We start from the raw sequence: 21,020 nt of genomic DNA, 5'->3' as shown, positions 1-21,020 counted from the left end.
ACTTCTATGAGTTGGATACTAGTAGATGGACATGTTGTTGTTGTTGTTTCATGTATTATTTTACTCTTTTAGTTGGACACAAACCCGGAGATAAGAAACAAATAATATAAATGGCATGATCTGCTGAATCACGCTTATCAAAAAAGACGTCAGAGCATCAGAGAAGTTCAGAAGAAATCTTGTGAGAAACTAGAAAGACGGGTGAACTATCTGTATTGAAGATATTGGAGGATGTGTATAGAATAAGTGCAAGTATTTTTTTGTAGAATTAATCGATTAAGAATTACAAGGTTTTTTTTTTGGCTATATTCAATTTGCTACAAATCTATTGCAACTTATCAACCGATGACGTTCTTTTTTTTTCTTTTCTTTTTTTTTTTTTTAAAGAAGCCCCTTGTGCCATCTTGATCTCGAGGTTATACTGAACATCCATCCATCCATCCATCCATCCATCCATCCATCCATCAAAAAAAAATCCTCCTCTATCAAAGGGAATCTCTGCGTGCTCTTAAAATCATATACCTCAAATAAGGTTAGGCAATGTTGTCAAATTGTGTATTGTTTCTTTATTTAGTTATTTTCAAATGAGTAATAAATAGCACGACACATTTGGGGGGAAAAAAAAAAAAAGACTCCAAAAGTTTTATCATTGTACGCGCCGGCGCCCGGCTGGGGTGTTCAGGTAAATCTCGGAGGGAGGGACGGCAGCAGCAGCAGAGGCAGTGGCAGTGGCAGAGACAGTGTCAGTGGCAGCAGCGGCAGCCAGGAACTCAACCGAAAAAGGAATCCACCCATCTGGTGACGTCACGTGGCTCTGACAAGCTGGTGGTGCCGGAAGAAAAGATGGCGGATGGTGAGGAGCCCATACTCGACGAGGACAAGGTAAGATGTGAATTTCACCGAGAAATAAACGCAAATCGGACGCATCGCACGCCAAATTTGTGTTGCACTCGAGTGCCCGCGTCGGTTCGCCCTGACAGCGAGCGGCGTCGGCTAATTCGGAGCCGAAGGCAGGCCTCGGCACGACACTGCTGCTGCTGCTCTTATTATTTTTAGCTCAACTTCCGCTCGTTTGCGAATCTCGAAACGGAGGCTCCTTGTACGGTCCTGACTCAGAATAGGAGCCGTGCGCGTATTAGAAATTCGACTAAGCTCGCCTCCCGCAGCATTTTCTCCCAAAGGAGCTGTCGTTTTTGCCCCACGTCCCTGGCCGTCTGTATTTCGGAAGTTTTCATAGAGAAAACATCGGTGGCTAGTTACTTTAGCAGAGCCGCCGCCTGCTAGCACTTAGCCATACTTACTAACACGCCCTTTTTTCGCGGCTTCATAACGTCTTTCTGACATTACGCAAAAATTGAACATTTTGGTTATCTGTCGCACTGTAATACAGTATAGTGAATTGGTTTTTGACATGAAACGGGCACCGTTAGCCTTTTTAAAGCTACATTGCTAACCTCTCTGCTCCTATTCTGTGGCGTTTGGCTAAGAATCGGGGGCCAAGATTGAATGTACTCAGTGTTTCGACGATTAAACTATTGAAACTGTCTTGAATGCGTGATTTCATGAGATAAAAATATTTCACTTCAAATGAACTTCCCCTGCTAATAATAATTAGCATAGCCCTAAAGGTGTAGCACCAGCAGTTATATTTGTAGGCGGGTTACTTCCTGTCAGTCGAGCTTGCTGTCAGCTTCTTTTTCTTTTCTTTTTTTACCTAGCAAAAAATTTTAGTTTGATTTTTATGGCTTATTTCAATAGTAGTCACAGCCATGATTCAATGTAAAGCTGTGGAGAAAATCTAATCTTTCACTTAATTATACTGAAAAATGGCAAATTCTTGTAAACTTGTAAATTCATTAAAGATCACAAAATGTACATTTTCTTGCTTTGTTTTTCAGTGGTCCAGAATATGCCTTTGTGAAGAAATGATACTAGTGTCTTCACTACAGAGTGCAGCAAAAACTGAAATGTGTTTTTGGGTGTACAGAAGAAAAAAAACAAAACACAATAATGCATGAATGAACTGCAGCCAATTTATCTAAATCAAGACAACTCACTAAACCGGTAGCCCGATGTGCTGTGTCCCAAATTGTGTACAAATTCCTTCTCTCAGTAATTTCGCAGTTAACCACTGTGAGTATTCTCCTGAACAACTGGTCCAGAGCCCCTAAGGTGTCGCCCTGTATGATATGCAATTGGCCACACAGAGGTATGGCTAGGCCTTGATTAATTTAATTTACCATGAGTCATTTTCTTTTTCCTGTGCCAGGCAGCTCGCTGACTGTTGGGCGTGACTGCGTCATGCTCGTCAGACTTCGACTCTAACCCGAGGTGTTTCATCACACCCGGGTGTGCCTCAACCTTTTTTAATTTGCAATGTACATAATGGCTCACTTAGTTTTATTCAAATGTGTGGTGACACCATCACTCACTGTCATCTGTCTACCACACTGGTTTTCACACGTGGCTGGCGGCTCTATGTTTTTGACCTGACGATTTGATGAAGAAAAGGCAAACAAACAATGAATTTGATTTTCTTGTTTTGTTTTTGGAAACCTTCAAGTATGACTGGTAAAGAACCAGCCGCCGCCCCTGTATGGCATCTAACGGGTTGGAGCTGTTATGGATTGAGATGTGTACGTTCATCCATTAATCTACCTCGCATCACCAACTGCATATCCCGTGCTGTTCAAAGTGCAGCAGTTCTAAACAAACACAGTGGTTGCATTCTGCTGTATGAAAGCAGTCTCTTCGGTGCATTAGCTCAGTGCAATCAGCCATCTGCTCTCGCCCCACTGCCTGTGTGCGGTGCAGCTCAAAGACACGACTGCAAAGGGAGGAAATGAGCATTTTCGTCTGCCTGACTCTGTGACAGCGGCTTGCAGTTTCCTAGATTCATGACTCGGTTTGAACAGCCCTCTTACCGGACTCTTGTAATTAGCAGGAAGAAACACAAGTGTCAGATAATGACTGGTGACCTGCCAGGGAACAGTAGAGTGGGCATAATTACCATCCAAAAATCCTGCCAGTACTTCACAGCAGTGAGGGATACATTTGCAAAATTGCCTTTATCGATTTACTGTGTTTTTAACTTTCTAAACTCTGGTATTAGAATAAGTTTGAGGAATATAGAGAACAGTGAATCAATTTGAGTAATTTGTTTTCTGAGGACTGTGTCTGCCTCAAATATAACCTTTTCAAAAATACTTCTTCAAATCTTCCACTAGGTGTATAAGTCAATCATCCCCCATTTGGGGTTAAACTGCAGACTTGCAGTCTTAAAGGAAACAAACTGCGGCTAATCGTCTGTCTGAGTCATGTGGTAAACTACCCTACCAGCTTTTGCAGTGCAGCGTTGAAACCTGACAAACCTGGCGTTGCTAAATTTGGTCGCCGCCGGCGTCTTCGTTTGCACATATGTGTCAAGACAGGTAACTGTAACGCAGGGGCCATGTGGTTTTTGGCATTTTGCCTGTCAAACTGCTGTTTCTCTCATGGCGCATAGCATTTGATTGACAGTGTGACAAACCCTCATTTCCTACTTCCTACTGAGAAGTACGTGACTCTGATGAACATACTTTGTGTTGGTTTCATGGTCCTGGTTTAGGGGTCGTTCAAATGTTCTTTGACATAACCGAGAAACTAGTGCAACTGAGTCGCTTCCTTTTCATGATATCAGCTGAAGTTTATTGTTAAACGTCATTGCTGAAAACTACATTGTTGTTTTTTTCCCCCTCTGTCTGACTCTGCACAGTCACTCACCTGCCTTCTGGAGTCAACATTAGCAGCAAGCCAAAGGGGAGCGGGCATCGGAACTTTCATTACTAAGTGATTTTGTGGTCATCACGAGTCGTATCGCCATCAGGGCATTCAACACACTCAGACACTCTCACAGCTGCAGAGTGCATGCTGGCCTAAGGTTGTTCAGTCACAGTGCTGACAGTGGTGTATTGTTTGGCATTGGGACACTAATGTAAGAAAAAAAAATCCCTAAAGTCACAGTACAGTGAAGCACTACACAGACAACAGGCCTTGCAGATTCTGTTGTTGTCTGTGAAAGGTTAGGATTAAGGAAACTCCATGTTACATTGGTTTATGGCACAAACAAGCCAGTGAAATTCAGTGGCCGTGTTGTTGGAAAATAATGATCTTTGTCGATAAATTACTGGCCGCAGCACTTTACTTGTAGATCATACATTTTTCCACAAAGAACATTTTATTGCCGTTGCTGAAGCAAGAGGAATCATAAAAGTCTTTCATTGAAGCGGCAAGTTTTTGGAAACTTCCTGCACTTTATTTTCTTTTTCTTTTTACGTCCCCCGAGCGCCACTTGTGAACAGCCATCTTGAGCCGCTGCGTACGTGACTTAGTGGAATGCTTAAGTCACTACCGAAAGCTAGGAATGTAAAGACAGAGGAGTTCTGTCTGTACGCGTTTGTCGCAAAGAGCTTTTCTGTGCTTCTCAGCCTCAGCCGTGTCTTGTGAAGAGGCCTTAAACATCTCAAAATAAGTGCCCGGACTAAAGCTTCTGTTTCATTTTTATTAGGAGCTTTAAAAAAAAAAAAAAACTTAGTTGATTATGCAAATCCCAGAGCTTCCAACCATGTCACAACCCGGCTGATCCCGGTGGTTCCTATAAAATGTTAAAGTGTTAAGACCGCTGGCTTTACACCGCGGCGTGCCTTCATGCTGCAGATGGTAAGGTAAGCCGGTGATATTCAACACATTGCATAGCTGCGTGCTTGGCAGTAAAACGACACTGCAGCCTTCACTGACTCAGGGTACTTCTTTGAGCTGGAGACCTAAGGTAGCGCACCGGCTCGTTTAAAGGAAACCAGGAAGCTTTTATCTGGATGCACTGCTGCAGCGGCGCGCTGCAGTGCATGGTTTTTGTGGTGAGGAAGTTCGAGGTTGCGTGTTTGATGCTTGCCAAAATAAGCATTGTGAGGATTATTGACGGTGCAAATTATTTAGTCTGGCCTGGTGAATGTCTTGGTGTTGAAAAACTTGCCGTCAGTGTCAAAGTTTTCACTTTCACCGATACATCACAGCGCAAATTTCACTCAAACTGACTATTTTTTCTGGTGGGTGACAGCGACAACGTGTTCAGTGCGAAGCCCTAACAAGTTAAGCTGACTATTTGCATGAGGTTAGCTGAAAGTAGTGATTGTCTAGGAGGCGAAAGAAGTCAGTTAGACACCCTGGAAATGGTCTCTGGGATTCCCATTTTTGAAAATTACAAAAATAAAATGTATCTCCACATACAGCGAAACCATGACCTGAAAAATGAAGATCAAAGTCACGATGTTCAGGTTCAAAAGGTTCATCTTGAAATATAAGAAATGCGTCCATGCTTTCTTCCCCAGTTGCCTCCAAAACCGTCTGGCTGCCACCTCCTCATTTTTGATGAGCGGAGGAACATTTCTGTTTGGCCTGCGGCGTCTTCTCTCCCCGGCATCGCACTCTAGTCTCATTATCCATACATTATTTTTTCTACCCACACTTCAGCCTATTGCCCAACCCCCTCGACTTTCAACCACATCAAATCATCCCCCCCTCCTCCAAATATGGCTCTGTCTCCACAGTTGCATTTCAAGTTGCCAGGATACACTTTGTCCTCCATATCTCTGGGATATATAAATGGAGGCATGCCAGGGAGGGGATCAAACACGGGGAGAAGATGCATTCTAAAACACCCATGGGGCAGTTCATCCCTGCTGTGCTTTTTTCCCCCCTCTCTCTGTCTCTCTCTCTCTCTCTCTCTCTCTCTCTCTCTCTCTCTCTCTCTCTCTCTCTCTCTCTCTCTTAGCATCCTGAATATTTTACAGTCTCTGGATTGGCACGATAAGGCGATTTTGATGCCTGGATTAGGATAAATGTGGTTTGGGTGTCATTTGGGATTAAGACGTGGTGCTTCATGGGAGGGTGGACGAGGGCGCAGTTGCTGTTGCGATGCTGCGGTGGAAGTGACTGGTGAAAAGGGAAGGAGGGGGTTGCTGGGTAATATGAGGATGAATGTACAGTGTGCAAGGGGACCAGCTGGTGTTGGGGCCGAGGGTACACAAAGAATCGAGGGTCCCGCACCGCAGGAGGCGGGTGCTGTGCCCCATCTTCTTTGTGTCTGCGAGCTCCTATACAATTATCGCAGGCCCTGCGTCGGCTCCACCTCCCACCCGCCCCCCCCCCCCCCCCCCCCCGACTCCGTGAATCCTCACACGTATAAGGCAATGGAAGAGGAGGAGGAGGAAGACAAAGCTGTTTCCAGCAAAACTAAGACTTTGTCCAAGACTGCGGTGACGCAGAATGATTGACTGACTCACATTATTGCTCCAGCTTGAACACAAATGCACACAGCGGCGGCAATTTTCAGCCTCTCTAGCCGTCCTCTTGTTCTTATTTATGACCCAACTGGATAAAAAAAAACAAAAAAACAGCCAGTTTCCTCCGCTGCGTGATGATCACATGCGGCTAATTTTTTCTCTCGCAACACAACTTAGCCTACTTTGAACCTGCTGGCCCAAGGTTAGCAATGGGACTGATAACATCCAGCATTGATATGTGGTCCTACACATCACTGGTCAGTGATCCCTTCCGTACTTTCAGCTTCAGCACTTGAGAGAGTTGTGACCCCCCCAGTGTCCATGCCCCCTCTGTGTGGTACTCTCGGCTCATCAGTTCGTTTGCAACATGTCCTGACATGTTATTCCTAACAGTCTGCTAAACAGTGTGAATAGGCAGCGGCTTGCTGGTGCTTTTGTTGTTTGATAAACTCGGGTACTGATGTACCCAAACTGGAAAAGTGATTCTCCTGATCAGAAGAAGCATTGTTGTTGTTTGAGGGCAGGTTATGAAAGTGTAGACATTTATTTTGTTGTCGTGTTGGCAGTTTTCTCTGAGACATTTGGACGTGGAACTCCTAAGATTTGATACTTTGCACATGAGGCTGACAGAAATTAAAAAAAAAAAAAAAAAATCTCTAGGATACATTTGATTCAAAGTAGCGATGCAAATTATCGATTGATTCATCAATCGTTAGTTGCTTGACCTTATTGATCGACTAATGATTAATTAAGCAGCCATTTTCTTTCCTGAGAACCTACATTTGACAATGAAAAACAGTTTTACATTAGAGAACAGAAAAAACACCCTGAACATTTATTTCTGACTTTAAATTGACTTCCAATGGTCACATTTTTTAAGTTGTATAATTTTGTAAGTTTGTTTAAGAAACTTCTTATAGGTATATAGGCATACAACACACCATTTAACAAAAAAAAAAACGTGTCTAAAAAATGTTCAATTAATTGTGACTAATTTATTTTAATCAATTAAATTCTTTATCGACAGTTAATCAATAGTCGATTCATTGTTAACATCCCTAATTCAAAGTCATCTCTAAATATTTTTCCTTCCATCGTATAAGAGGCGCTGTGTCGGATTTACCAAAGCTTTTGTGCAGCTTTTCACATTACTAACATTAGCAGATCTGATAACTCTATGGAGTTTCACCCTGCAGTCCTCGGCGTGGCAGCAACACAGGAAGCAACACTGGCAGACATTGAAGAGAGCGTTAATGGTTGTCAGTCGCTGGTTCTTTTGCCTCAGCATGAGGAAAAGCTGAAGGCGCTGCAATGCACGATTGAAAAGGAGACTTGTTCAAAAACTCTTTCGTCAGAGTGCAACTAATGAACCTCATCCACGTCTGTCTGTCATTTGAACTATTCCGCCGTCTATAAAGCATCAGAATCATGGTTTGTTTCTTCTTGGAGTCAAGCCTTGAGCCCGAAGGCGTTTCATTCCCTGGCTGATAGAACAACGATCGTCAAAAGTTGGCACTCACGTTCCCGAGACTCCTCCGGCTCTGGGCTAATTTAACTTTTAGAAAAAGGTGTTGGGACTTAATCGGCGTCGTCTGGGGATCTGCGCCAGCCGTGGCACAGCAGTCGCGGAGAACTTTTACACATTCAACTTCCTCCAGAGACCCCTTTGCTGTGAGCTCGGCCCCTCGTGAACTGTGGTGGCAGTCGGTGCTCAAAACTAGTTCTCAGAGGTCCGTGATGTCCCACTTGCCTTGGTCCCTGAGTGACAGACCTGCCCCTGAAGGACACGCTCAACCTCTTCCATGACTGGAACAGGCACTGTGCTTTTCCAATCTATCCAGACACCAGGTTGTCTTGAAGTTTAATTGGTAAGAGCCAAGTAGGAGGGCAATGCTTCTGATGAATATGTGAATTTGTAGCTAAAATCTCATGGAGTTGTGCAAGAGGTGAGCTACTTCCTTGAGGTTGTACAAACTCTGTGGCTCTCTTCTGTCTTGATGAATCCTTGCGAACATTCTGTATGTATGGACTTTTCATTCTTCTCTTTGGTTGAGTTATATGAGAATTATTTTGATTCAGGAAAGGTCGGTACCCTGATGTTTTCATTCCTGTATTGTCATACAAGGATGTCTGCCGTTGTCTCTGCAGAATTGAACACTGGCAGAACTGGTTTGAGGCACTAAGAGGAAGAGGAAGCAACACTCACTTCTTCACCGGCTGCACTCTCTCATAATCTCTTAATGGACTCCTCCTCATCCCTTTTCCTGTCAAGTGTTTTCATCGCCAACACCAGGCTCTCGCTCGCCTGCGCTTTGTGCGCCCTGAAAGTCATTTGCACGATTTCTCTGTCAGGTGTGATTATCATAAACCTCTGTCTGGCCTGGCAGTCTTCACTGATCCCTCCCTGCCTGGTTGGCATCACAGTGGCCTTCTCAAATTCCCCCCCGTGACCGTTCTTGTGTTTGATTTAAAAAAATATATATATATTAAAAATAGTGATTTTCCATTGGACAGTGGGAGCACACAAAAATTAAGCTGCAGTTAAATTTGAGGCAGACAACAGATCTGATTGTTTGAAGTCTGTGCTTGTGTTAGGAAGTAGGGATGTGCGATATGGACTAAAACTGTTATCACAATAACTGTATATTTTTTTTTTTTTTAATTTAAATCCAGTTTTTCACGGATACGCTGGAAACGACTGAAAACGATGCAGTACCTATGCCCGCCCTGGTGTGGCGCCGCAGGTTTACTCCCTGAGTACGCAGTGTTTGCAGAAGCAGCAGCTCGCTAAAAAGAAGCGCCACAGAGAACAGAAAGAAAGAGAACTTGAAAAGACGGTGTGGATAAACGACAGAGTTCAACGTCTGCTTCGAGTTCCTTTAGAACACAAATCCTGAAAAGGTCCATAAAATTGACTCCGAGTCGTGCCAGTAAAAGTTCGCTAACTTTTATTTTGCGTTTCCTGCCTCAGCATCCCGGAAAAACCCAAAAGAAAATAAATATAAAGTAAAACAGGATGTTTGCAAATCGTTTTCGTGGTGTTTATTTTCACTTTGCACACAATCCACGATCGATTCTCTGGGTACGCGCTTGTTATTGTGCTACACAGTGAGCTGCCAGCTGCCAGCAGCAAAGTGCCTTGCGCACGTAATTACGTCATCAACAGGAGTTTAGCGTTATTATCGCAAGATGAATTTTTTTTTCACCATGTCACCCATCCCTATTAGGAAGCACTGAAGTTTGACTTTGACTTTTGTTTCTATTCCACACGTTTAAAATGAGCTCCTCTGGCAACATCCAGTGGCTTTGAGGAGTGACGCTTTCCTCGCTGAGCCGTTGGCGGCGCTGATCTTTACGTTGCTATCGCCGTAGGCAACGTGCTGTGGTGCAGGTGTCAGGCCGAGCTCAGCCGTTTGTTTCTCCCGGAAACGGCAGATCGTCCTCTATGTCCCAACTGGCAGGAGTGTGTGTGTAATATCTGAAGTGTCCAATGACAGCAGGCTGCTTGACACTTGGCAGTATTTTTGTTTCTTTCTTGCCACGGAGTAATTGCCTGGCTGGATTTTTTTTGTTCCTCCTGTACTTCCTGCCCTTTGAAGTTTCGGTTGTTGTAGCCTGGTGCATTTCTTGTGGCAGACAGACAGTTTCCTGTGTGTGCACCCTGCACTCGTCGGGGGGTTGGATTGAAAAAAAAAATTTGAGTTGACATTTTATGTTCCATTTATTTTACTTCATAAGTTTTCTTTTCTTTTGCGTCCTCCACTGTGTCACGCCACACACGGGCTCTTGCACCTCTCCTTGTGTAGCGACAACACCCCTGCCAGGTGTTGGCTCCGCCCTCTGAGGCCGCCATGTGTCCTCTTTCAAACGTCACTTTCGGCAGGCGGCTGCAAGCAGAGGGCTAATTACTATCGCTGCTTTGTGGTGAACTAGAGAGGTTTATGAATAATTAGCTGTGCAGGTCTGGGTGAAAATGATCTGAAAGAGGGTGGAACAGAGCAAATTAATATTTTTTGTAGTTTTTATTGTTTGCGTTTTGTTTGTTTGTCTGGGTTTTTTTTCTGGCCCAAAAAAAACAATTTTTGCCGCGATTTGTTTATACAGCAATTCTGTAAGACTTTTGCAGTCTGCGCAGGTTCAGCAACAGTTTGAAGCATCAGTTTGCAGTCTAGCCTAGCCTGGTCTGCTCTGCACTGCCTCCTGCACCAGGCCTGGGAAACACTAACATCCAAGCTAACGAGGAAGACCCTGGGCAAATAAACCCTCCTCATGGGGATTTCGAGTCACAGACACACACTCACTTCCACAATTATCTACCAGCTGCTTAACAGAGTGTGTAAGAGTGTCCCCGACTCAACACACACACACAGTCACACACAAACTGCTCCTGCCACCGTTGTTTGATGAATTGTAGGTCTTTGAGGATAAAGTGGGTCATGAAGATCTCAAGACAGAGGGGTTTGACGAACGCTGATAAACTTTGATCCCAACATCACACACACACACACACACACACACACCTCGGCGAGTCTTCCTCTTTCTCTCAGTGTCGCTCATTAGCGAGAATCAATCTGCAGCTCTGCGCCAGTGCCAGGCCGCTTGTACACACACACAACTAATAAGGGCCCCGGGGATCAGTCACGCATGCATTACGCACACATTTACATGAACAGCCTCCCCGATGCACCAGCTTGTTTGTCAAGAGGTGGAGGGTGGGGGGGGGACCTGGCCCAGCCGCTGTCAACCCGCCTGTAATGAGAGAGGTGGAGAAATACAGTGAGAGAGAGAGAGAGAGAGAGAGAGAGAGAGAGAACGTGCACGCCACGGTCCGCGGCGCATTTTTTATGACCTTATATGGTCGTGAACCACGCGGGGGGAGGGAGTGGCTGTTGACTCGCTGTCGGCTCGACATGTGACCTGGAAACAGGAAGTGTTGCGGTGCAGAAGAGAAGTGAGGAAGGGGGTAAGACGAGAAGAAGGCTGGCTGGATGTGCAGCGACGAGTGAAATGCGTCCGTCGCTTTGCTGTCGGTGCGGCAGCGACACGGTGACGCTGCTCCCTCTGTTGGTCACACGCAGGATGGAGGATGCACTCAGTGGCCAGAATGTTTAGGTCATACAGTGGAGGTGGGGTTGGTGTAGAGGGAAATGAATCTTACCAGAATCAATGTGGATGTTTTCCCCAATAACACAATCTGGCTGGACAGATGATCTGCATCAAATAACATACATTTAATAATCGGATATATTTTATAGCTTGAGTTCTAACCCTGTGCGTTTATCCTTTCTCTGTCGCTGCAGGTACGCATAGTCTCCAACTTTGTCATCCATGCCCCACCAGGAGAGTTCAACGAAGTCTTCAACGGTGAGTTAAGCCTCGTCTTTCACTCTCAGTGCACACCCATAATGTCTGCGCGTGTTCAATTGCAAAAATGTTGTCATGACTCTTTGTGCATTTGACCTGCGGGCAGAAATAATCTGCGTGTGTGAAACACCGGGCAGGCAGATTAAGAACTTCTGGTTTGCAGTTGTTTTTACCAGCAGGGTTTTTTCCCCCCGTATATTTGTTTGTGTGATTTTAAAGGACCGTCATTATCCTCATTTTATTACAGTGAAGCATCTGGAGTCATTAATCCAAATCTCAAAAAAAAAGCCTTGTCCCGCTAGAACTGATATTATCACCGACTTGGAATAGATGCTTGTCTGATGTCACAAAGGGCTGATTTCCGGAACCTCATCGTGCGTCGTAGGCTTCCGACGTTATTAATAATCCTCGTGTCCAGTTGGCTATCGCGCCACACCAGACGGAGGCGGCGGCGGCGGCGGCAGCGGCTTGTTACCCGCCCGGCAGCTCCGGCGTGGAGGCCGCACGCTGCCGACACAGCGGCTCCCCGCAGTTGTGTCTGTGTTTTGGATGTCCTCACCTCGGAGCAGCGCCGGCAGGCTGTCTGTCTGCTTCTTATCACACCCTGGCAGCCAAACACACTGCAGCGGTGCCCCCCCCTCTCGCCAGCCTCCTTTCATCCCCCTAAGATTTTACGGGCCGCTTCCACTCGCCGGCTAATTCGCCGCGCCCGCTTCTCTGCCGCCGGCCGTAAATCCTGCGGAGACAAGCCGCCGCCGTCTGCTCCATCTTTTGTGCCGCGCGTGTCCACGGTGCCGTTGTACCCGTCCTCCTCTTGTCAGCCTCTCAGTTCTGCCTCATTAAGTCGCCGTTTCTTTTCCTTCCTTCCCTCCCCAGATGTGCGATTGCTGCTCAACAACGACAATCTTCTCAGGGAAGGTGCTGCCAAGTAAGTCGTTTGGTCTGTGAGATGATTCCACGGCAAGCAGGTTCAAGGAGCAAACCCGCAGGCACATCCAGCATCTCGCGTTTTGCCATTTTAAGGCACGACGACAAGCGCTGTTTTCCCTTTTCTCCCTGCTCAAATGATGTGAAAACCTGACGGTATAATGATAATCAAAAATATAATAATACCTCTTTAACGAGTCCAGAATCCCATCACCGTTTCTTCTTTCAATTTCTTGACACGGGAAAATCCAAATAATTCCACACACAACTTCCACCCCCAGTTTCCCAGATATGTATGTGAATGCTTAGAGCAAAGGATGATGGGAGGCCACATGGAGGTTCCCACTTCCCTGCGGGGTCGTATCAACTGTGGCTGAAAAAAACAAACAAAAAAAAATTTCCATCTCTGTTCAGCCAGTTGACCTTTCGCTTTAATCCATTATTTCCCAGTCTAGTGGAAATATTATTGTCTACCACTGAAACGGTGTCTTGAACCACTCCTGATGCATCTCCTCCTCTCTGCAGTGCATTTGCACAGTACAACTTGGACCAGTTCACCCCGGTGAAAGTCGAGGGATACGACGAACAGGTGAGGGTCTGTTTTGGTTTGTGGGGTTTTTGTTTGTTTGCTCACGCTTTAGATGATGGCCACTATTGGCGGCGGACGGTGACATCATGAGCCAGAATATGCAGTTCTCTTCTTATATTGCGCTTTTCCAGCACCTTCACGCTACCCCAAAGCGCTTTACTATGGCCTCTCATTCACCCATGCACACACACTTTCATACACCAGTGGTACACCATTCATACACCAATAATATTATAATTAGTTGTATTATTGATTTATTTAGACATCATTAAAAAGGTGTTTGCTCTTCTGGGAGTAGTGTGTAAAATTTCAAAGGCAACAACACACGAAACAGCTTTTTATACACGATTGTTGTCGCTAAACCTGAATCATCGCTGATTTTGTGAGACAAATGTGTCCTTCAATCCATATTTTTCTACACGCGCCTCCTTTTTAAAAAAATATATATATATATATATCAGTCGTACTGGCGTACTGCGAACAAAGCTGACGATTTTCAGTCAACGCACATGGTGAAACGAAATAATAATAGAATAAATGTTAAAATAAAAAGTAGCAGTTGGCAGCAGAGACGTCATTAGCGTCTGCACGTCCTGAAAGCAGACGAGACGCACTGACCTGAAGGATCAAATGAGTGCTGCTCTGTGTTTTGCGTTGGTTCGACAGGAAACAAGCTCTCACACACGCACACACGCAGAGACACACACACACCCTCTTTTCCCTCTTCGGCGTTGCGGTGCTCGAGCCCTGTGAGCCTGCGTTACGGTTGGGGGTTGCGCGTCTGTGTGTTTGCTTCAGTAATGATTGCACAGTCTTATGTAAAGATGTCATCATGTCCTTCTGTTGCCACACCACCGGCTGAAACTCCCTCCTCTGATACCCAGCAGGCTCGGCTCAGCGTTCCCGCCTTCTCCACGTCCTCGTCCCCTGTGTGCGCTCTGTTTTGTTTTTGATTTCTCGAGTTTGATCTCTTTGTTTTTTTCCTCTCTTTCTCCTCCTCCTCCTCTTCCTCCAGGTCTTAATCACAGAGCATGGCGACCTCGGGAACGGCCGGGTCCTGGACCCCAAGAACAAGATCTCCTTCAGGTACGACCACCTGAGGAAGGAGGCCAGCGACCCGCGGCCCCACGACGTGGACGGCTCCCTGGAGAGCTGGAGGAGCGCCGTGGACTCCCAAGTCAGAGCCTACGTCAAGGAGCACTATCCCTACGGAGTCTGCACCGTACGTCCCCGCACCTGCTGCAGTCCCCGCCACCGCCCACACACTTTCACCACTGACTCCCCATTCTGCTGCTCCCACCAGGGCCGACCAGCCAGTTTTAGCCTTAAGTGAATTCTGCTGCTGCTCTATTTTTTTCGATGGTAACAGCTGTTTGTCTAAGGGTGAAATAGTGCTGCGTGATGATTAAATGATGAATGGCACTTTCTCTTTGGCGTGGGGAAGTTTCGGCTTCCCTTGGCCCAAACGTGCTCCCATCATCCTCGCTCCTCCTCTTCCTCAGACAAATCAAGCGTTAGAGTTCATTTAGTAGATGATGCAAGTGAGGAGAGTGAGATGAGGGACAGATTTTTGGTTTATCTATGTCAGCAAATGAATATGACGGACAAAAAAACGCTGCCGGACTAGAACTAAAACGCGACTGCTCCGCTTTCTTTTTGATTTAATTGCAAAGAATGTCTCTTTGTAACCGCTGTGCCTGTAAGGACCAAAAGTAAAAGAAGAAGAAGAAGAAGAAGAAGAAGAGGAGGAGGAGGAGGAGGAAAAATAAATGTGCCTTCCCTCCATGCATTTGACATCTTTCTTTCTTCTCTCCTCAGATCTATGCGAAAACCATCGACGGACAGCAAACCATCATCGTGTGCATCGAGTGCCATCAGTTTCAGCCGAAAAACTTCTGGTACGTTTGAGATGAGTGCGACAGGCAGGACAAAGCTTGTTGGCGTCCGGTGGACGAATGAAGCTAAGAAAAGAGATTTTCTTTGACTCTGACGAGAGCTACGAGAACTCCCAGTGTCGGGCTTCCAAAGACCAAACTGAAATGGCAAATTGTGATGGGGTTGTTTTTTTGTTTGTTTTTTAACACCTTACCAGGCGGCTCTGAGGCACTTTAATTGCCTTTAATTGACAGTTAGCTGTGGACAATAGGCTGCTGGGCCCAGTAAGTATCGCTGAGCTGTTCCTAATCAGGTTAATCTAATTGGATAAGAATGCCGCCAATCCTCTTTGCTGTTGGGTTTTTACTGAGCTTATGGCTTGTTAGTGTTATGATCCCATTGCTCCTGCGTCTGTAGTGGCTGGACTCTTGTGACGCAGATTTGGGTTTGGATTAGAAACTCAGGGTGGCTTTTTCCAGCTTTTTAATCAGTCGATTGTTGCAGCGTCCAGCGACATTATTTTTTTTTCCCCTCTCCAAAGTCCTGAAATATAAAATTTAACAGCTAACTTTCCCGGAAAAGAAGCTAATTCACGACATTAAGACCTGAGTGATGACAGTCTTCTGTTTCTCTTGCTCTTTCCACAGGAACGGGCGTTGGAGGTCAGAGTGGAAGTTTACAGTGTCTTCCTCTGTTACTGATGTGGCAGGAATCATGAAAATCCAGGTACCTTGTTTGAATCGTTTTCCCTCTTTGGCTGCGTTGCCATAAGACGTTAAGGGAACTTTTAAAAGTTTGCTTTAAAAAAAAAACACAAGTGCCAATTTCCTATGAATTGATTTTTTTCCCATTAAGCAAGGATACGTAAAGGCTAAACAAGCCAAGCTGTTCTGTTGTAATTGCTGCAGGTCCATTACTATGAAGATGGGAACGTTCAGCTGGTGAGCCACAAAGAGGTGAAGAAGGCCCTGAAAATTTCTGTGAGTATGACTGACGAAGTTCCACTGGGCCTGTTTTTCGCATCCGTGTTAACATTTTTTACTCTCCAGCTACTTTTTTTTTGCTCCCTCAACTTTAGAAATTAATTCAATTTAAATTTTCATTTTGTAGAACGAGTCTCAAACTGCAAAGGATTTTGCCCAGATCATGTCCATTGAAGAACACGACTATCAGGTTTGTGAGAACGGCGTCGTCCACTCACTTGCAAAGGCTGAAGGCTGCCAAAAAATAGTTTTGCCGCGCGCAGCCGATCTCACTTTTGCGTTTTTTGTCATTCCGCTCAGGCGGCCATCAATGAGAACTACCAGGCCATGTCGGACACTACCTTCAAAGCCTTACGCCGCCAGCTTCCTGTGACGCGCACCAAGATCGACTGGAACAAGATCCTGAGCTACCAGATTGGCAAGGAGATGCAGAACGCTTAGGAAGACAGAACGAAAGGAGAAAAAAAAGTATATATCGACGGAGAACATAACAGACAAACCCACCCCCCCTCCCCTCCCCTCCCTCCCTCCCACCTCACCCCCACCCAAACAACGTTGCATGACTGGATAGTTGTATTGTCTTTGTACAGAAAATTGAAATACAGGGGGCAAAGGAAAGTTTGGTCTCACCAACACATTGGATGTCTACTTTTAGCAAAATAATAATAATAATAATAATAATAACTTTGTTTTTATACAGACACTCTTGACTCCTCTATTATTGAACGCAATGCAAATTTGAATTTGGGGAAAATGTCACTCATCTCAAACATAGGAAAGGAAACAAACACTTATATGCAAAAAAACAAAACAAAAAAACAACTAAACTATAAACTACCTGATGTTGGAGGGAAAAAAAAGGAGAAAAAAATACATGTGCAATATTTATTGTGTCAGTGAGACCATGACTTTTATTTGATCCGCCTCTAAAACGGTTTGAATCTCAGTAACGATGAAACTCATATTTCCTGGGAGGATTTTTTTGTCCCTGCTCAACAAAAGAGCTCCGATTGTCGGCCGAACCGAACGACTCCCCTGTTTTTTCACAATTGAAGCCCCCTTACTGTCGAGCAAGAACGGTTCCTCGCGGCTTCGGCACAAACGGTCACCACTGTCAGCCACTCAATGTACTTTGTCCCCTTATCTGGTACTTCCCCCTCACTGTATGTCCTGTCTGTGAGCTCTCATGATCACAGTGCTCCCAGCTAATTAAAAAAAAAAAAAAAAGCCTTTTAATTTTCTTTTTTTTTCTTCTACTTCTTCTTTGACTTGACATTGTCTGAACTCTCAGCGCAGGAGGGAGGAGAGGATTCTGTGCCCACTTAACATGCTTAATTAACAAGTCATCGAGTCGCTAAGTAACATGCATAATGTCCAATTTACAATAAAATCCAAATGTATCACTTTCTCCTTCCAGTGCTTATTTTTATTAAAGAAAAAGAAGCAAACAAACAGAACCTGACTGTATTATATAACAAGGCACATTGTAATATATATACCTGAATGAAACATCCTGTCTGTCAGTTTGGTGGTTTATTTCCATGAGATTAATTGTAATTCAGTCACAGTTATGTTGCATTAAACGACAAATTTTCTATTTACTGACTCACTCATAATTTCAGATTTCGCTCGCTGTCACACAAAGATTGGAGGCACTGTGTCGGGAGTTCCCAGACCGTCTTCACGTGCACGTTACCATCCGTTCATGTGTTAAGTGTGACATTACAGCGTGTATATGTTATGTCTTAAGGTCATATTCAGAGTTATTGTAATTTCATCTGCTGTTTACATATGCACAATAAAAGAAAATTCTGTTTCTTACCAGCTCATTTCAGTGCAAAGAAAAGAGTTGATATAAAATGCTGAAGTAGTGACACGACTACATCTTCACGTTCCATCTGCCATCGTTCACAGTCAGACATTTAAAATGCGTAGAGGTGAGGACAGCCTGAAAAGCCTCACCACAATTCTGCAAAACCATAGAGTTCATACAAACTTAAGATTTGAGGCACACCCTGGGTGCAAAGGAAAGGGTCCAACTGGCACATTTTTCACTAATTATGAGCTGGCATAATCAGAAAATAAATGAGATCATAGAGAGGAGCTCTTTTCATTGACTGTTTCAAAAGGAGTGAGGACAGTAATTACATTTCTGATGAGGAAATAAAATACAGTTCAGGTTCTATTAAAGTATTGTTTCCTTCATTTCCAAGTGAATGAAACCACTAAGGTTCTTTATCCTGAAAAATCATTTTAATTTACCGGTATGTCTTCTTTATTTTTTCCCAACTCGTTGAAAATCAGATTTGATCTGGTCTTGCAACCTTGCAATAGCTAAGAAAAAGTTTCATACCAGTGACACAAAAGCATTTTCAAAAATAGCTTTGCAGTATCCAAAATAAGGAGCAACTGTTTCTAAAATTGACTTTTATGAAAAAATACAAGTGTTTCGAAATTGACTTTCTCCTTATTAATGATAAAACGTTCTTGAAACTTATTTTCAAAATATTGATTATACAAAGTTAATAACATTGCTTTATTCATTTCTAGACACCAAAGTTAGCAAGCAATATATTCTCAAATCACTTTTTACCTACTAAAATAATCACTTAATGCAATTTGTCGTTTCTCATTACTCTAAAACACCAGCTCTGAGTTTTTGCAAAGACTGGCAAGATTGAATGTTTGGAGATTGATGGAGATTAATTTATGAAGATTGTCAGCGTCTTCCTCTTTTCCGAAACAAGAGTTGTCTGTAAGGAAGTGATTGACAAGGTGCCACGCGAAAATTTCTGCTCAGCGTCCCAACATCATCGACGCGTGCGCAGTAGGAAGGCGAGACACTTGCTTTTGACAGCTAGCCTAGCTTCTCCTGTCGCTAGCTCGATTTAAACGCACAAATATAACTCCACCTTAGTACGTATGTTCGCAAAGTATACCAACGAATGTGTGTATTCTGAAAGACGTTTAAAAAAGGGGGCGGGGTAGGGCATATGAGTCGGCGAGCCGCGGTAAGGCCGCTACAGCGACACCCGGCGGCGGCTCCTGTCCCGACAGCCGTCTGCGTTGAGAGAGCCGGTGGCGGCTAACAGTTAGCTAGCAGCCACTCAGCACTCTGGGCTCTCAGACACGTCCACACACAGACAGACAGCCAACCAACCAACCAACCCACTGCAAGTGCTGCTCCTGCCGCCGCCGCCGCTCTGTGCCAGCACACATGTTGAACTGGTGGGAGAAATGCTAGCAACGAACAGGGATTTTAACCGGCTTCCGTAAAGACACGAACCGAGGTAAGCTCGCTTGCGTGCACACATTGCCTTTAGCCCGGGTTCCGCTGCCACTCCGCTTAGCCCCTCTCCACCGGTGGGAAGTTTTCGGTTCTCACACATATGTACAAGGTGTCATGTTGCTTCAATAACAGGGGTAGCCTAGCTGCTGCTAGCTTGCGCGACCTGCGGCTAACGCGGCAGCCACGTTTAAATGGAAAACGTCCCGTCCTCCCCACTTCTACCGAAAGGTGCGTGGTTGATGTTTAAAAAGCAGGGGACGGACGGCGCGCCGAGAGGCTGCTGATCCCCGCTGCAATGTGAGTGGACGTCCTCGGCGAGACAAGCCAGCTCCGGGGAGCAGAGGGGCTGCTTTGTGTTTGACTGGGACCCATCGCGAGTCTGCCACAGTTTTATGAGTGCCCCCAACCAAGCGTTTCTGTGGCCTTTACCTGTGTGTGTGTGTGTGTGTGTGTGTGTGTGTGTGTGTGTGTGTGTGTGTGTGTGTGTGTGTGTGTGTGTGTGTGTGTGTGTGTCGACGACGACTCATTTGTTCTGACAGAATTGTGCGACAGAGTCTCAGTCGGACACGTAGACTGGGGGAGGCTGTCTCAACCGCAGACTTGAATCCAAGCTAGTCTAGAAATATGCATTAGAAATCACGTTTGGTATCTATTCCCCCCGCCAAGTGTTCATTGTGTTGCAGTCACTATAAACAGTGCGAAGATCTTCTCGTCGACCGTGCGCAGTCATCAATACCAGCACCAGGTCTTAAAGGTCTTATTGTTTGAACACCCCAGGTTTATTTTGTGAATATTTCTCGAAGAGAACACTACTTTATCTAGTTGCGCTCGTGGGACAGCGACGTGTTTTGTTCTGCAACTTTAAAATCTTGCTCTTGTATTTTGGATTTCCCTTTCTGGGAAATATGAGCTTCAGTAATGTCTATGAAAGGTCCAAAAATTGAATGGGGGGTGTGCCAATCTGTCGTTTATAGTTCAATGACACTATGTCATTGTCTTGGGTCTTTGGTGTAGGATGAGAAAAAATGTCTTCAGGCAACGACAAATTCTTCTTCTTACATTATGTGAGCTGCATTGATCCAGCCACCATACGAGTGAACCTAAACTGTGCCTTTGGCATTGGCGAGTTTTTAGTCTATGGGCTTTACCTTCAGGTTCAACTATTTTACACTCATGCTTACAATAGTGATGACTATAGACGATGGAACTGGAAGGCCACTGCTCCCTTAATGGCCAAGGCGCCCTTTATGAATTTAAGTTGAAAATATTTGACTAACAGCACAATGGTAATGATTCCGCTTCCCTATTAACCTAAACATCAGTGCTAGTTTACTACCTGTTTCCCTTTTCCCACAATGACACGGTTGATCCGTCGACTTCCTCAAACGCTCCTTCACCTCGCAAACGCATCTCCTTCAGTTCACCTCATGATCTGATCCTGATGCATGACCAGATTTCTCACAATGACATTTGGCATCCTGCGGAGAACTTGCTCACTCTTGCCTCACGCCATTTCCCCCTGCCACCTTCCACTATGATCACACTGAGAAAATGTTGGCGTATACGCTCAGATTTTTTTTTTTTTTTGTCTCCCACCTCCGATCTGACGTGGATCACACCTCACTCCCGAGAGCAGATGCGATTAAAACAAAAAAAAAAACTCTGAAAAGAGG

The 21,020-nt window shown here is 44.9% G+C and overlaps 2 protein-coding genes across 5 annotated transcripts in view; both read left to right on the top strand.

Annotated features, from left to right (window-relative positions):
* The first annotated feature begins 747 nt into the window (after positions 1 to 747).
* On the top strand, positions 748 to 17,655 carry LOC142888792 (F-actin-capping protein subunit alpha-2-like). Its single transcript, XM_076027201.1, has 10 exons — positions 748 to 882; positions 11,621 to 11,684; positions 12,561 to 12,612; positions 13,137 to 13,200; positions 14,216 to 14,422; positions 15,019 to 15,098; positions 15,723 to 15,801; positions 15,984 to 16,055; positions 16,186 to 16,248; positions 16,359 to 17,655. The coding sequence occupies exons 1-10, from the start codon at positions 844 to 846 to the stop codon at positions 16,497 to 16,499; spliced, it is 861 nt and encodes a 286-aa protein (XP_075883316.1). The 5' UTR covers positions 748 to 843; the 3' UTR covers positions 16,500 to 17,655.
* Positions 17,656 to 19,084: 1,429 nt separating this feature from the next.
* Positions 19,085 to 21,020, top strand: part of LOC142888787 (suppressor of tumorigenicity 7 protein homolog) — a 37,154-nt gene continuing 35,218 nt past the window's right edge. For 3 of the 4 annotated variants that reach the window (XM_076027195.1, XM_076027191.1, XM_076027190.1), the window contains exon 1: positions 19,086 to 19,348. The gene's annotated coding sequence lies outside the window, so the exon portion shown is untranslated. Of the gene's footprint in view, positions 19,349 to 21,020 lie in introns of all 4 variants that reach the window. The other variant, XM_076027193.1, reaches the window with a different exon arrangement.

Source organism: Nelusetta ayraudi, unplaced genomic scaffold (genome assembly GCF_046127955.1).
Source record: "Nelusetta ayraudi isolate G7.1 ecotype Tasmania unplaced genomic scaffold, CSIRO-AGI_Nayr_v1 ptg000020l, whole genome shotgun sequence".
Lineage (NCBI taxonomy): Eukaryota > Metazoa > Chordata > Actinopteri > Tetraodontiformes > Monacanthidae > Nelusetta > Nelusetta ayraudi.
This window is presented reverse-complemented; position numbering and strand designations above follow the sequence as displayed.

Bases quoted from the DNA above. Each gene is read 5' to 3' on its own strand.
- LOC142888792 (XM_076027201.1), top strand. From the start codon at position 844: ATGGCGGATGGTGAGGAGCCCATACTCGACGAGGACAAG. The intron at 12,613-13,136 runs GTAAGTCGTTTG...TCCTCTCTGCAG, and splicing joins CTCAGGGAAGGTGCTGCCAA to TGCATTTGCACAGTACAACT. The intron at 14,423-15,018 runs GTACGTCCCCGC...TTCTCTCCTCAG, and splicing joins ATCCCTACGGAGTCTGCACC to ATCTATGCGAAAACCATCGA.